Source organism: Panthera uncia (genome assembly GCF_023721935.1).
Source record: "Panthera uncia isolate 11264 chromosome A3 unlocalized genomic scaffold, Puncia_PCG_1.0 HiC_scaffold_11, whole genome shotgun sequence".
Lineage (NCBI taxonomy): Eukaryota > Metazoa > Chordata > Mammalia > Carnivora > Felidae > Panthera > Panthera uncia.
The window spans coordinates 22185105-22201783 of NW_026057578.1; the positions used below are offsets into that span (position 1 = coordinate 22185105).

At 39.6% G+C, this 16679-nt stretch overlaps 1 protein-coding gene across 4 annotated transcripts in view; it reads left to right on the forward strand.

Moving 5' to 3' along the window:
* The window catches only part of NDRG3 (NDRG family member 3), a 68056-nt gene that overhangs the window by 24909 nt on the left and 26468 nt on the right, over window positions 1-16679 (forward strand). For 2 of the 4 annotated variants that reach the window (XM_049650841.1, XM_049650840.1), the window contains 3 exons: window positions 3917-3952; window positions 14995-15100; window positions 16317-16437. In XM_049650841.1, coding sequence (XP_049506798.1) covers window positions 3917-3952; window positions 14995-15100; window positions 16317-16437 — 263 coding nt within the window. Of the gene's footprint in view, window positions 1-3916; window positions 3953-11314; window positions 11486-14994; window positions 15101-16316; window positions 16438-16679 lie in introns of those variants that run through there. The other 2 variants (XM_049650844.1, XM_049650842.1) reach the window with 2 other exon arrangements.

A 16679-nucleotide genomic window follows, 5' to 3' on the forward strand; every position in this document is an offset into this window, starting at 1 on the left:
TTATAACCTTTAAAAATGATGTTTACTGTGTTTACTGAGTACCAGGACTGGGAATAGAGGTACCCTACCGTACTTCAGATTCACAGAACAGGTATATTTGCCCCAAATCTCTTCCTGTTGGTAGTTGGTTCTAAGGTCTTATGCATCTTGTCTTTCTTTATATCTGTTGTTTTCTGTCTTTTGAAACTATATATGCCTCTTGACTAGATCTCATGTTGGGAAACTACATTTCTTTTCTCCCTAGCACTTGTTTCTTAAATTCCCCCCATCATCCTTCTTTTCATATTTCTCTTCATTCATTGATCTATTCTTAGTTGCTTCTTGCTTATTCTCCAGGCTTATATTTGAGAGAATGACTTTTTAATCTACCTTCTTGAGCTGCTTCATTTACCTTCATTCACCCTCTACATGTAGTCTTGAGGCTACAGCAGGAAATATTCCCTTTGGCTGGTGTCTACCTTGACTGCAACTTTCAGTAATTATTTTTTTCTTGGCCCACTCTTTTTTACTGTCTTCCTCCAATTATTCTATTATTTTAATTTTTTCTTGACTCCTTTTCTGCTAATTAAGTCTGCTTAGTGCAAGAATCTCTCTGAACATGGAATTAATGGTATCTTCAAAATGGACAGAAAGAAAAAAGAAAACACCCAGAACTTGAAATTTCTGGGAATTTTGTTAGAGTATAACCATGTACCTCTAATATCAGAGATAGGTAAGTCCCTAGGGAATTCTTTCTTCTAGGATGCACCCAGTGAGTAGTATTGAATTTTTAATGAATTCAGAGAATATGGCTTCAGTTTACCACAGTTGAGAGGGGACCAGCTAATGATCTCCATTCAGAAACTCTGGATGCCAAATACTATCAAACAGACTTAATCATATCCTTTCTCTAGGATGATCACTCAGGAAGCCTGTAGCCACTCTCCAAGACCACCTGGTGCCTCTTTAAAACAACAACAATAACAAGTGTTATACTGAGGAATGTATAGGATTGTTGAGTCACTACCTTGTACACCTGAAACTAATATAACACCACATTAATTATACTGGAATTAAAGTCAGCAACTGTTAGATAGTCTTTGTCCAGTTACAGTACCTTTTTTCTGGGAGTCTAGCTGTGAATGTTGGATAAGGAACACATAGTTGTTTTTTGCTAGATACTTAATGAAAAAGGGTGGCTTTGGTTTCTGGAGAGAATTGCCTCTTTCTCCTTTTGGTATTTCAGAGGTTTTGTGCTCATCTCAGGCTTCAGGAACTCAAAAAATGCCTCATGACTGTGATCATGTGGTTGTGAGGAAGGAAAACTCATGCATACAGTGACAGCTGCTTCCCAAAGAGCTCATCCGAATTTGTGTCTCTCTTCTATGACCAAGATTTTAGTTCAGTCTAGAGTGATTTTCTTTAATCTTTCTAACTCTCTAAAGGAATCTCTGGGAAGCCAAAAGATTGAAGTCTAATATGGTCTGTTTGTATATCATTATACATTATTCCTCAAAAGATTAAATGAATCTTTAAATCTTATATTACAAAATAACAAGTTACAAACATATTTTTTGTATCATACCAAATCCTTTTTTTCTACTTTTCTAATTACAAAAAGGGAGTTACTTGCTTATTGTAGGAAAGTACAAAGAAAATTATAATCATCCATCATCTCTCTATTGAGAAATAGCTGCTGTCGTTAACATTTTGGTATTTTTCTGCTAGTCTTTTTTTGGTGCATATTAACGTAGTTGAGGTCAAATTGTAAAGACTGTTTGTATCCTTTATTTTCGCTTAGTCACCATATCCTACTTAAACCATCTACCCTAGTAGTGCATGAGAGGGCCCTTCCTTTTGCTTTTCACAATCTAACTAGAAATTAAATGCAGTGACTTCTCTGAAGGACTTCTCAGGCATTTTGTGGGGCTAGTGGGAGCCGTGGAACATTATGATCCTTGTTGCCAACGACAGCATTCCTCAGAGATGTGCTACCCAGTCCCATTTGCGTGGTGTCTTAGGTGTCTTTCCGTGCTGTGACTGCATCAGACTTTATTTTGTGAATGTGGTTTCATGCCAGGAGCAATATTTCAGACTAGCTGTCTCTACCACTCTTTCCTGTTCTTGGTCCCATCTTCTGCCTCTGTGATTGGTAATCTGTTGTGACTTCACTGCCGATTTTAGAGAAACAAGGGTGTGCTCCTCCCTAGCCTTGTTCTTTCAGAAGCTTTCTGCTTCTAGATCAGTGCTATCTAGAAGTTCTCAGTAATGGAAATGGAAAAATGGAAATTCTGCAATAATGGAAATGCTCTATATCTGAACTGCCCAATAATAGAGTAGCTACTAGCCACATGTGTCTATCAAGCACTTGAAATCTGAGTAATGTGACAGAGAAACTGGATTTTTTATTTTAATTAATTTTAATTGCCACATGTGGCTAATGGCTACCCTAATAGATAGTGTCACTCTAGATTATCTCAGTGGGTTCTGCTAGTTAACTCTTATAGAGAGGACAGTTTGTATCTTAGAGGTTTTATGTGTGTGTGTATGGTTGGTTGGTTGGTTGGTTGGTTTTTACACAGTGGGCTGTGTTTCTAACCTGTCTGTTTTGTTCTGCCAGCAGTGTGGGTAGAGGATACAGAACTGTTTCTAAGAGGATCCTGAAAAGGGGTATCGGACTTCTTCATACTCCCTTGGGATCAGAAATCTAGATCATGTCTGGAGGGGCAGCTTTTGGGAACGTGTTTAGTAGTGGCTCCACATCTCTTGGAAGTCAGTTGTAGACAGAACAGATATGTTACTCTAACACAGTTTCTTTTTTTTTTTTTAATTTTTTTTTTAATGTTTATTTATTTTTGAGACAGAGAGAGACAGAGCATGAATGGGGGAGGGGCAGAGAGAGAGGGAGACACAGAATCGGAAGCAGGCTCCAGGCTCTGAGCCATCAGCCCAGAGCCTGACGCAGGGCTCGAACTCGCGAACGGTGAGATCGCCACCTGAGTCGGACGCTCAACCGACTGGGCCACCCAGGCGCCCCTAACACAGTTTCTAAATAATGAGACGTTTTCCCCCCGGGGGGTGGGGGTGTTTACTTTATGAAAGATCAGGTCAGAATGGTTTTTTCCCTCTCAGATATATCACTCATTATCCTTTTTGTATACTCTTAGGTCATATTTTTGCAACTCTGGCATCTGAAATGCTATAAAAATACCTCTGAGTCATTGCCATTGATTTTTTTTTTCCCCCAGACAAACATTACTATGATATAATCTCATTTTAGAAGCCTGGTGAATTCTCCTTGAATCTTTTGACTATGTTCTACTTTTGAAATGACTCAGTGACTTGTCCTTTTTCCTATCAGCAATTTTATGGGATGCAACAGATAGGCCAGTGTATTAGGAATCCTGTTTTGTCTGTCTTTCCCTCCTTCAGTGATATTGCCTTTTTCCCTTGTTAAATTACAAGTCTTCCATTTCTGATCCATCTATATCTTTGTTCTCTTCTTGATTCTTTCTTTAATTCCTGGTTCTGGGCACCCTGGCTCCTGCCCTCCTTTGCTCCTCTCAGGGTTGACCTCCAACCCCTTTTTCCCAGATACTTTCTGTGTGGGTTGTGACTGTGCCCTAAGACTTTGATCCTTGTTTTATCCTCTTCCCACAGGTTCTCACTGCTCTCTTTAGGGAGGGAAGCAGGAAATTACATTACTGGGCAGCCAGGCTCCTTTCCTTTATCTTTACAGGAAGCCTACCAAAGTGTAATCTTACCTTTTACATGTTAGGAGCCCACCCTGTCTCTGAAGCCTTTTGATGAGAATCATTTTAGTTTTATGGTGACCAAAAGGCTGCACGTGCACTGCTTGCACTGTGAACTGAATTTGCTGCACATTTGGGGAAGCCACATGGGGAAACTGACTGTGTTTTCTGCCTTCTGTTGACAGACTGGTACACGAAACTTCCAGGACTTTGACTGTCAGGTAAGGACTGTACAAGCACCAAGGGGGGCTATGTACAGGATTTCTGCAGTGCTTCCCTCCCTGTGCTGGTGGCCTTGTAGAAGTGAATCTCTCTTCATAGCTAATCATAACTCCCTCATGTTCTTTTGGTCATTGGATCAGGTTTATTTAAAACGATTTGCTGTAGTGTTCAAAAATTGCCTGCCAGGTGCCTGTGTTATGGTTGTATGTTACTGGGTTGAGCTGTCACTTTCTGATTAAGAACTCCATTGGAAACCCTAGTCACAGGTGTTAAATGGAATGGTGTCACCTCACTGCAGAGAAGGTGGGGGAGGAGAGTTTGGAGGGGAGACTGAACAACAAAATCTTTTTCTAAAAGAAAAAGACAAATTAACTAAGTATCATTAATACAAAATGGAGATTTCTTTTGGCTTTATGCTTGGAGATGCAAAATTCAACTTGAGTCATTAGTCCTTAATTAAATGATATTATTCTTCCTCGTTGCTTTTGCCTGTAGCTCTATTGCCAGTTTGCAGATCAATAAAATGAACCAGCATCTCTCCATCTACCTAATTTATCTGTTGACTGGCCCTGAAAGAAATGGGAGGAAGAAGTGAGTACATGGAAATGAGAACCTTATGTTTGGGGATGGATTCATAGCAGTGGCTGTCTGAAGCAACATGAAGTAAACTCAGAGGGTAGTAGGCAGAGAAGGAAGGTGTGGAAAACCAGCTTCCTTGCTTCCAGGATTCAGCCATCCTGTATATGCATAGGCAAATAGTTATTTTCAGATATGCGTTTTATGTTAAGTACATTGGAGTCTGTCTATAGCATTAGCATCGAAAGGAAGAACTAATACTTATCTTGCATGCACACTTATATCATAGCAATATTGGGTACCTACTGTAGATACTAAATATACACATCTCCAGTTCTTGGAGCACTATCACAAGGTGGTTCTTATTATCCTTGTTTTACAGACAAGGAAATTGAGAGTCAGGTTTCATAACTTGCCATTGGGTGGAATTGGGGTTGCAAAACCCCACTCTTCCTGGATCTGTTGCCTGTTCTTTCCCATCTGAAAATGTCCACAGCTGAGATATTGTAAGGAGTTGAGTTGTTCTGAAAGCTGAAATTCTTTAACAGAACAGCTGAAACTGATTTTGTTAGGGGATAGGCTCATAGCATTGTTACAGATTTCTGAATCCCAGTATCAAATACCTCTTGGTATGACTATTTGGTACTTTATATATATAAGAGAATCAACTTAGTGCTGTTAAAGTCAAGTTTGGGTTTACTTGTTTTTAACTTGACCTAATTTCAGTTATAGTTTGGATCTAGGTTGAACCAGTTGAATTTGGCTATTGTTAATATCTGATATAATTTACCTAGAAGGAGATCATTTGAGAAAGGGTGACAGTAGAATTCAAAGTGAAAAATCCCAGGAACAACAGTGTGTGTGTGTGTGTGTGTGTGTGTGTGTGTGTGTGTACACACACACATATACGTACATACACTTCAACTTAAAAGTGTAGAAGCAGGGGCACCTGGGTGGTTCAGTCAGTTAAGTATTCAACTCTTGATCTCAGCTCAGGTCTTGATCTCAAGGTTGTGAATTCAAGTCCTGTGTTGGGCTCCGCACTGGATAAAGAGCCTACTTTAAAAAAAAAAAAAGTGTAGATACATTGATTTGATTTTCACCAAATTGAGTACCTCCTGCCCCAAAAAGAAAAATGAAATGTAAAAAACTACATGCTCACTGCAAAGTAGATAAGAAAACAAAAAGTAAATAAATAAAAATTACTTGTTATTTCACTAGTGTATGGTATTTGGTATATATTCTTTATGAATTTTTCACACATAAGTATACTTAGATATAAATGAAATTGAGTTTTAGAAATATAATTATGCATCAGTTTTTTAAAATTAAGGCTTAAAAATAGTCTGGCAAAAACTCATGATATTTTTGGTGAAGCTTTGATGTAGTAACATGTTCTGGCTTTGTAAAATATAACTTTTAGTTCCGTCCTAATACAAATAGAATGGTAGCAGGTGTTTGTCACTGTCACATGTCTGTCACTGTTTTGAATGTACAGGTTCTTTGTGCTCTAAAGAAGAAAAAACCATAGACCCTTCTCTTTTCCTCTTTCTAGCTCTCACAAATCTTCTACCACCATTCTTGTCTGTCTCTTTGTTAAAGGCTTATGTGATGCTTTGGAGACAGCTGGATCAAGAGTCTAGTGACAGTTCGATAGAAGTCCCAAAAACTAGGAACTGTGATATAAGAAGTCTAGAATGGCCTAGTTTGCGTGAAGGCTTCCCAGAAACCATTGGGCATTCTTAGGAGACAAAACAGATCTAAAGCCAACATTGTCACTAAATGTTAAAGCATTCAGCATTGGCATTGGTGTTGACCATTAGCATTACTGTGATACTAGGTTACCTGAAGCTATTTAATCAGGGTTTCCTTCTGATCTCTGTCTTGCCTCAGAAAAATCTTTAAGAAATATTTGCTGACGTCCCCAGGAAGTTACCTTAGCATCATCAGCCAAGCTCGTAATGTCACTCTGAGCCACCTTTTCCCTCTGTTTTCTTTACCAATCAACTACATGCTTTTTTTTTCACCTCCAATAATTGAAATTATAATTAGAAGTTTACCAGTTCTCAGGGCATTGGCTGCTGGCTCAGTTGGTGGATCATGCGACTCTTGATCTCGGGGTTGTGAGTTCAAGTCCCACATTGGGCCCAGATCTTACTTTAAAAAAAAGTTTACCATTTTTCTTGGTTCTTTGTTTGTCCTAAGTCACTTCATTGATAATTAACTCCACTGAGACAAACAGCAGTTATATTTGGATATAAGGTAATGTGGGAGGGGGTGGTTAGAGGTGATGTGTTTAGGATTGATGAGAAAGGAGAAAAGAGCCTACTGCCAGTTGAAACAATGTATCAGCAGGCTTATTGTCCATTTGTCTATGTGGGTGCTGCTTAATTTTCCTTTCCTTGTGAAACCATTTAAAGGTTTAGAATTAGAGGGGCGCCTGGGAGACTCTGTCAGTTAAGCATCCGACTTCGGCTCAGGTCATGATCTCAACGGTTCGTGAGTTTGAGCTCCTACATCGGGCTGTGTGCTGATAGCTCAGCCTGGACCTGTTTCAGATTCTGTGTCTCCCTCTCTCTCTCTCTGCTTATTCCTGGCTCTCACTGTCTCTCTCTCAAAAATAAGCATTAAAGAATTTTTTTTCTTTTTAAAAAAGGTTTAGAATTAGAGCTGAGACATATGCTATAGCAAGTGTATATGATACATTGCTTTTAAAAAATAACACTTATCTTGGGGTGCCTGGCTGGCTCAGTCAGGAAAACATGTGACTCCTGATCTCAGGGTTATGAGTTCGAGCCCCACATTGGGTATAGAGATTACTTAAAAATAAAATCTTAATAAATAAATAATAACACTTTATATAACATCAGAAAAAAATTAGAAAAGTATAAAAATAAAGGTTGCTTATGATCCTGCTACCTAGAGATAACCATCTTTTATTTTATTTCTTTTTAGTTTCTACTTTTATGTTCAGGTTATTGAAAGAGTACATGCTCACAGTTGAATATTTGGAAAGCACAGAGAATTATACAGAACAAGAAAAAAACTCATAATCTAGGGACAACTATATTCTTATGTTTGGTGTTGAAATAGGTGTGTGTGTATAATTTTTATAAAAGTAACTTTTTAATACAAAGTTTATTTATTTATTTTGAGGAGGGTAGAGAGAGAATTGCAAGCATACTCCACATTGTCAGCGCGGAACCCAGCGCAGGGCTCAATCCCACAAACTGCCAAACTGCGAGATCATGACCTGAGCCGAAGTTAAGAGTTGGGTGCTTAACCAGCCAAGCCACCCAGGTGCCCCTATAAAGTAACTTTTAAATTTATATAGTTGCCAAATTGGGTGTACAATTTTGTGCCCCCTTTTCTGACTTCATAATTACAACACAGTCTCATTTCTATATCATTTTTAAACACTCAAAAATAATTTCTGAGAGATGCCTAGTATTTCCTCATCTGGCTATGCCATGACTTAACTATTCCATTATTTTTGGAAATTAGATCATTTATAATATGTTCAGTTCACTGAACGTTTTTGTGCATAAATTTTATCCACACTGTAGAATACTTCCTTACATGGACTCTTGGAATGAACGTATTTAGAGCTCTTGGCATATCTTATCAAATTGCCTTCCACTTCTACCAGAGGGGTACTTAATAAATATTAATGGAGAGTGCAAAGCTGCTGTCTGCCAGGATATATCATTCCCATAGAAGAGGCTAATAATGGAGTGCACTCATAAGAATGGAGTTCTTGCTCCTGGAATAATCCAGGCATGGCCAAGGGCTGAGTAATTTCATGCTCGCTGCTTAATTGCAGTAACTCTTTGGGGAACTGATTTATAGAACCCAACTGTGAGGATTGGTTTTTAGTAGTGCAATTCAAATGTATATATGTGACTGCCTCTTCTAAAGGGGTTTAAACAGCTTTAAACTCTCTTTTTGAAAAGTTAAAAATTCCTTAATTTTTTATTCCTGGTACCACTACTACAATTCAATGGGTGATATACCTGATGTCATGAAAAGAAAAAGAAAAAGCTACAATAGATATAAAGACCTCAGGAATGTACATCTAATTGCATTAATCATTAAACAGCTTTAAACTCTTGAAGATCATTTGATGAATGGGCACGTTTGCAAAATAAAAATTAAGTGAAATAAATATCCTGAAAGTTCTTTCCCCAGAAAAGAGGTGTTTGGAGAGATCTGGAGTTCAACTATCTGCTATAATCTGTGTTAGAAATCTTGACCAGCTCCGTGCTCTGGCCTTGAAGGATGTGAATGTGGCCCCAGTCCACCTTTCAACCTCTTGTCCCACTGCTTCCTTTATATATACTCCCCACTCTCAGGAGAGCTGGAATTATTGCTGGCCTACCCCACTTCTGCCACGTGCTTTTCCTTTCTGGTGGCCTTTGTTCATAGTTCCTCCCCTTGAGATGCCCCATCTTTTTGGGGTTGATTTTGTCATAGTTGTTTGGGGGAGTGGGGAAGAGAGAGGTTGATTTTAGTAAGTTCTAAGGATATAGGTGACTTTTTTTCTCATTGGGGGGTAAAAAGAATCTTACAGGAATAGCGAAAGTGCTTTTTATCAGCACCCCAATTCTCATTTCCCTTTTCCCCTGTCACTAGAAGGTTTTATTTCTCTGATGAGCTCTGTCATATCATGGGCACAATGGCTGCCAACTTCAGGTTACTAGCTTCACTGCTTAAAAGATGTTTACCTGTATCTCTAGGCAAAAGTCCAGGGGCAGATACCTCTTGGCTTAGCATGGGTCACGTATACATTCACTCATTGTGGCCAGAGAGTGGGGTGTTTGAATTGGCCAAACCCGGAACCCTTCCTGCCTGGACTTTTCTACGTAGAAAGTCAGTGTTCTGGCTGTTGCATGTGGGTTAAATAACCATTCACTCTTTTTCTCCTCATTGTTAACTATGGCTATGCGAAGATGATACTAGAGTTGGCTTTAAAGGAAGAAAAGATAGATTTTATGTATGGACATATTATATGTATGGACATATTATAAAAGAGGCTTTCAGATGAAGAGCATGATTTGTGTAAAGGCCGAGAGTTGTGGGTGGTTGAGAAGTAACAGCAGAAACAGTCTGCAAGAATGTTGACTGAACTAGGCTGAAAGAGGTAAGAGGAGGAGGGAGAATGTTGAGACTAGAGTCAGGGAAAAGTGTCATGGAACTTTAGAAAGGAAAAAGTGATCTGTTGATAGGCAGAAGGCTGAATAATCTTAGAGGCATATTCTTCTATGGGAGTAAATGAGGTTATGCAAAAAATCTTATGCCCCTACACGGAGGTAAGATAGTAGAGGTATTATATCAAAAATTCCTGGGGCCCCTGGGTGGCTCAGTCAGTTAAGCATCCAACTCGTGGTGTTAGCTCAGATCATGATCTCAGGGTTTGTGAGATTGAGCCCGTGCCAGAGATCCCTGCTTGGGATTCTGTCTCTCCCTTTCTCTCTTGCCTTCCTACTCATGCACATGTACGCACAGGCACTCACTTGCTTTCAAAATAAATAACTAAACCTAAAATATGGTTTCTATATAATAAAAAAAAACTGTATCCAAGGCTCATAAGTAGCCTGCTTATTAGAAACAATAAAATTCCATGCTAACAAAAATGTTGATATTTCCAAGAGTATGCTGTCATTCAAGTTTTCCTAAACTATTTCAGACTGCCAGGGAGAAGAAGTATTAACGGGCATGAAGTGATCAAAAATTAACTGAATTCAGAGAGAAAAGGCAAGTCAGATTTTGTAATTCTGATAACAGCACATTTAGCTGAGGGAAGAGGACTCAAAAAAAAAGGTGAAAATTGATTATTATAAAATAATGGTAATATCCTTAAACTCTTAAATTCTTTTTTGAAAAAGTTTTTATTTTAACTTCAGCTAGTTAACACAGTATTATATTAGTTTCAGGTGATTCAGCAATTCCATACATCACTCTGTTCATTAAGAGTGCACTCCTTAATCCCCATCACCTGTTTAACCTGTCCTCATACCCCAGCCCCTCCCCATAAACTCTTAAATTCTTAAAAAAACTCTTCGATTGGAAGTTACATCTTTGAGGGATGCCTGGGTGGCTCAGTTGTTTAAGTGTCCAGGACTCTTGATTTTGGCTCCAGTCATGATCTCATGATTCCTGAGATCAAGCCTCACATTGAGCTCTGCACTGACAGCGTGGAGCCTGCTTGGGATTCTCTTTCCCTCTCTCTCTGCCCCTCCCTGCTCACGTATGTGCTCTCTCTCAAAATAAATATGTTTTTTAGAAAAAAGAAAGTTACATCTTTTTTTTTAATGTTTTTACTTATTTTTGAAAGAGAGAGACAGAGACAGAGTGCGAGTTGGGGAGGGTTAGAGAGAGAAGGAGACACAGAATCCGAAGCAGGCTCCAGGCTCTGAGCTGTCAGCACACAGCCCGATGTGGGGCTCAAACTCACGAACCGTTGAGATCATGACCTGAGCTGAAGTCAAATGCTTAACTGACTGAGCCACCCAGGCGCCCCTAAAGTTACGTCTTTGATTAAGAAGGAGATGCAGTCCAGGATGGAGACAGAACCAATATGATTTCAAGTCATTTTATAGCCTGGAGAATAAAGGGATTGTGTTTAAGAAGTCCATATCCTTGGAGATGATAAATAATCAGAGTGCTGGGAAAGATGTATGACCAGAGCCTGTTAGACACTACTTGGGCTTTGCCCTTTGAGCAGGGGCTCTCATTGTGTAGTCACACTGTCTAGAATGCTGGGGAAGGGTGAGGTAATTGGAAAAGCAGCTTGTGAAACAGATGATCATTGACTAAAGCAGAAAGGCGGCAGCAGCATCACCCCTGCAACTGCCTGACCATAGCCAGAGCCCCTGCACATTCATCTCCAGATGGAGACTTGTTTCAGCTATTCACACACAGAGTCGCAAAGGATATATTTATGAGTCCACATGGAGGTGAGTGTCTCCTTTCTTTTCATATTTTTTATTCTACCAAGAACATTTACATTCACATACTTAGAAAATGAATGAGACATCCACAACCAAGTGTTGCTCCAAATAGGGCTCAGGACTCTTGGCCCATGAATAGTTGAGTCGTTACATAATTTGAGGCTTATAATGGGGAAGTAGGGGCTGAGATCTCCCTAAAAAGTTGAGGTCTTATAGGGATCCAGTTTTAACTCTAAATTTCCCCAGATTAAGAAATGATTACAGAGTTACATTTCCCTTTCTGTTATGTCTCCCTTTTCATCATCCTTCTTCTGAACTTCCCTGACAGCTAACTATCCGCGCCCACCCCACCCCACCCCGCCCCGCCCCATGCTCTCATCATCAATTACCAACTTTGGGAGGTCCTGCTAGCCTTAGGGCCACAGTGTTACCTGGTTTTTCCCTCCGTCCTCAGTAGCACAGCTGAAACCAAGCTGGAGTATTTTAGCAAAACTTTACTGAAGGCTCCGGCAACCTGATTGTGAAGCTGACAAATTGTTGCAGTCTCTTCAACTTGGGTTCTCCTGTAGCGTCATCCATTTGGCAGGACCCAGCTTCTTCCTCTTTATTCCTTCTCTCAAGAAGTAAAACATGGGGGAAGGGGGAGGTATTAAAACACGAGAGAGATCAAAGCCTTCTTGAGTTCCTTTTCTGAATCTGTCAGCTCCCAGAAGGAAACAAAATCTTAAAGTTAGTGTACATTCCTTCTCTAAGTATTATGTTTTAAATGTATGTATACAAACATGCAATCTATGTAATGTTGCTTTTTAAAAAATCTATGTAAGCGATACATACATACCCTTTTGCATTTCTACTCAGCATTATGTTTTCAAGATTTTATCTGTATATTAATGCTTCTAGTTCATTTTAATCTGTATTTCATTATATGAATAGATCATTATTTATCAGTTTTCCTATTGATGAATATTTAGGCTATTTCCAAATTTTTTGACATTATAAATAAGGCTGCAGTGTATCTGTCTGTATATATCCTTTTGTGTGTGTGACTGTGTTTGAGAATTTCTTTAGATTACACCTAAAAGTAAAACTGCTGTAGGATAGATATCTCTTAGCTTTACTAGAGATTACTAGATTGTTCTACAGAGTAGTTTTTCTAGTTTACATGCCTACCAACAGTGTATGAGAGTTCCTGTTTCTCTGTATCTTGGTCAACACTTGGTGTTACCTAACTTTAAAATTTTTGCCATCTGGTGTATGTGAAATGGCATCTCATTAAATTTAATTTGCACTTTCCTGGCTGCTAATAGAGTTAATGTCTTTCTCCTCAGTTTTCTATCATGGTTTCCTGTTTATTTCTTTCATAGCACTTATCACATACTATTATTATGGGTTGGTTGATTTGTGTGTTCATTGCCTGCCTTCCTGTCTAGAACATAATCTCTGTGAGAATAAGGATCACATCTCTCTTGTTCACTTTTATCCCCAGACCTTAGTCCAGGGTCCGGTAGTTAGGGATTCAGTAAATAGTTGTTTAATGAAGAAACTTGATAGTGGTGGGGGTGAGGGGTTCCTCAGTACTTCTGATATTACTACAAGAGAAATGCTCATGTAGTAACAGGGATTCATTTCTTTATATTTATCTCTTCTAAACCCTATACGTCATAGCCAGTTTGAAGTATCTGATTCTTTCCTTCATTTCTTACATCCCCTTTCCAAGTCTTTTGAATAGGCCTGAATAGGAAATAGAGAAATACAGAAACAGTCACTCATGACTTGATTTGATAGAGATTATCTGCTCCAGCCTGGGGCTTATGATATTATGATACACTGATACTGAATTAGCCTATGACTATTTTGTGCCCCACATCAGAGAAGAAACCAGAGTTCTGATGAGGTTCATAATTTGATAGGAAATTAAGTTGGAAGCCCTTTGCCTTTGCTGGGATTCTTATTGACAGTTAATCTTATCCTAGCTACATCTTATCTACTATAAGACTGTCTGGGGGCGCCTGGGTGGCGCAGTCGGTTAAGCGTCCGACTTCAGCCAGGTCACGATCTCGCGGTCCGTGAGTTCGAGCCCCGCGTCAGGCTCTGGACTGATGGCTCGGAGCCTGGAGCCTGTTTCCGATTCTGTGTCTCCCTCTCTCTGCCCCTCCCCCGTTCATGCTCTGTCTCTCTCTGTCCCAAAAATAAATAAAAAACGTTGAAAAAAAAAATTAAATAAAAAAAAAAAAAGACTGTCTGAGATAGGTGAGGACTTCATCAGCAAAAATTCACTAGGCTAGACATAATAGTTTTTTTATTTTTGAGAAATACAGACATCGAAGAGGACTAGAATAAACCTCAGTGGCTTTTCTACAGTTCCTTTCTTTTCTACCCACTCTTAGTGCTGGTCCTAGCTCCAATTGCATCTTGTTCGAGCTTTGTTTAGTTCCTGAGCTCTGTTCTGACTACATCTTAAACTCTACTCTTTGACTTGGTTAGGATTCTTTGGGGGTGCAGGAAACAAGCCCACCCAAGCTAGCTTGAACCAGAGGCAATTCAGGAATGTCTCAGAAATTAAGACCATATACAGCTAGAACCAAGAATGAGAGCAGTGGAAATGTTTACTAAAAGCTCCCAAGTCTGCTTCTCTTTTCAAGAGAAGAACCAAATTGAGGATAAAATCTCTTAGTCCCAGTTACAAATTCTCAGGGAAGGATACATACCCACCATGGACCAGATGCTCACCTCTCTTCAGTAAGCCATGACCATAAGGTTACATCCTACAAACTTGGCAGCCAAGAGCCTCCTGTAACGTATGGGTGACACAGGAGAGCAGCTGCCAGGAAAGGGAAGGGATTTTAGGCAGACACACCCATAAGTATCTACTGAACTTATTAGTTGCTGAATATGAGGTTAGAGGCTCTGAAACATCTGGCTTTTACCCAGCAGTTCCTTCATATTTTCTGCTTCCTTTTCTTCCCCCATGTCTTACCTGGCTCCTTACCCAGCTTGCTGATCTTTTAAAAGCTACTTGCAAGTGTATTCTCAACAGATCCCTGACTTACCTCATTTAAAATAGTGAGCTTTAGGAGCGCCTGGATTGGCTTAGTCGGTTAAGCAACCAACTCTTGGTTTCAGCTCAGGTCATGATCTCACGACTTTTGGGTTCAAGCCCCATGTGGGGCTCTTTCCTGGCAGCACTGAGCCTGCTGGGGATTCTCTCTCTCTGAGACTCTCCCTGCCCCGCCCCTGCACACTCTCTAAAATAAATAAACTTAAAAAAAAAAAAAAAAAGATAGTAAGCTTTGTGGATGAGAAGGTGTATTTTTCCCCTCATTTGTTAGTTTATCTGGAAGGAATTAGAAAGTAGGAATATGCTATATAGTATAACATGTCTCTGGTGTGCTTATGGTTCAGTGATATATCCTGCCCCAGCTAGTGAGAAATAGCAATAAATAGGTATTGTGGAACTTCAGCCATCTGGGAAGTACATTCTGCCTTTGCTGAGACAATACATTGTCTTGTTACAGGAACATGACATAGAAACAACTCACGGTGTGGTTCACGTCACCATCAGAGGCCTCCCAAAGGGAAACAGACCAGTTATTCTGACATATCATGACATTGGCCTCAATCGTACGTATTTAATTTTATACCTTCCTTTTTTATTATAATAATTAATCTTTGTATATTTATTTTTAAAAAGAAGAAACCCCAGTATTCTAACAGAGCACAGGTTTTATCCTCTCTGGCTTAACCTTCCCTCCTCATTGTTACACATATTAATGCAGGGTTAAAGTGTCTGGGAAGTGTGCAGGAAAATGCGTTTGGGGAATACTGGAATTATATCTCACCTTTGTGTCTTAACTGGTAAAGGATGAACTGGTTAAGGGCAGAACTGAGAGGCGCTTGGCTGGCTCAGTCAATAGAGCATGCAGCTCTTGATCTCAGGGTCATGAGTTCAAGCCCAACGTTGGGCATAGAGCTTACTTAAAAAAATAATAATAATAAAGTGTGTCTTTAAAAAAAAAAAAGAGTAGAATAGAAATCAGTTGTTTGTTTTGTTTAAGTCTATACTTCTTTGGTTTTTTTCAACTTAACTTTGTTATGAGCCCTTCAATGAATTAGTGAAAGTGTTCTTCCTATAGCCTGTCATCAGTGATTTTAAGTGGACTTTTCTAGATAGTATAAGATTCTGGCTCTAGCCACAGGCTCAGAGCCTGTACATGTGTATGTTTTTCTCCCATGCTTCTCTGGCTTTCAGAGAGGCTACAGTTTAGTGCTGGAGCTTTATTTGAGGCTACAGCTTAGTGCTGGAGCTTTTGTAGCCTCTTAAGCATGAGAAGTGATTTAAGCAGTTATACTAACAGGGTAGAAATTAAAGCAGCAGCCCATCTCTACACTGCAGCAATTTTTCCAAGGGACAGCCTTCCACATGGTGAATGTGAGTAGCCCAGGATATTTACTCTAGCCACGTTCTTGGAATATAGTCAGCGTCTCTGTGTCAGATGGGGGAATAAGGTACATGAGAAATGACAGCATGATGGGTGCAAGATTATTTTGTGCAATACCAGAATTGGTTTCCATTTTTTAGACACTGTAGAATTGAGAATTCAGTGTCGTTTTCAGGTCATTGGGATGTCTGGTATTCAGCCTTTAGGGCAGCTTGAATCACATTGTTCTGACACCTCATTTTGGTGGAACAGTGAATAAAAGGAGTGAAAGAGGACAATGATATGGAATTAATTGAGTCGAAGAAAACTGGAGAGAAATGAAGAGGACTGTATGGACATTCAGTTGAAAATTGGGGAGAGAGAGAGTCTGTGACTTACAAGTATTTTTATTCTTGCAGATAAATCCTGTTTCAATGCATTTTTTAACTTTGAGGATATGCAAGAGATCACCCAGCACTTTGCTGTCTGTCATGTGGATGCCCCAGGCCAGCAGGAAGGTGCACCTTCTTTCCCAACAGGGTAAGGCCACAAGCAAGACCTTCTAGAAGCCATGCATTCAGAAGAGCAAATGATTGAGCTACAGTGGGAGAAGTAGCATTGATTTCTCCTGTTGATTTTAGCACAGGCTGTGGTTATACTTATCAACCAACTATCCTCCTCTTTCTTTCCTTGCTCTGAGAGGACTGTTGCGTACAATCTGTTGAGGGAAACTGCATATTTTCCTATGTCCAGGAATGGTTCTCCATAGATGGGAATCTGTC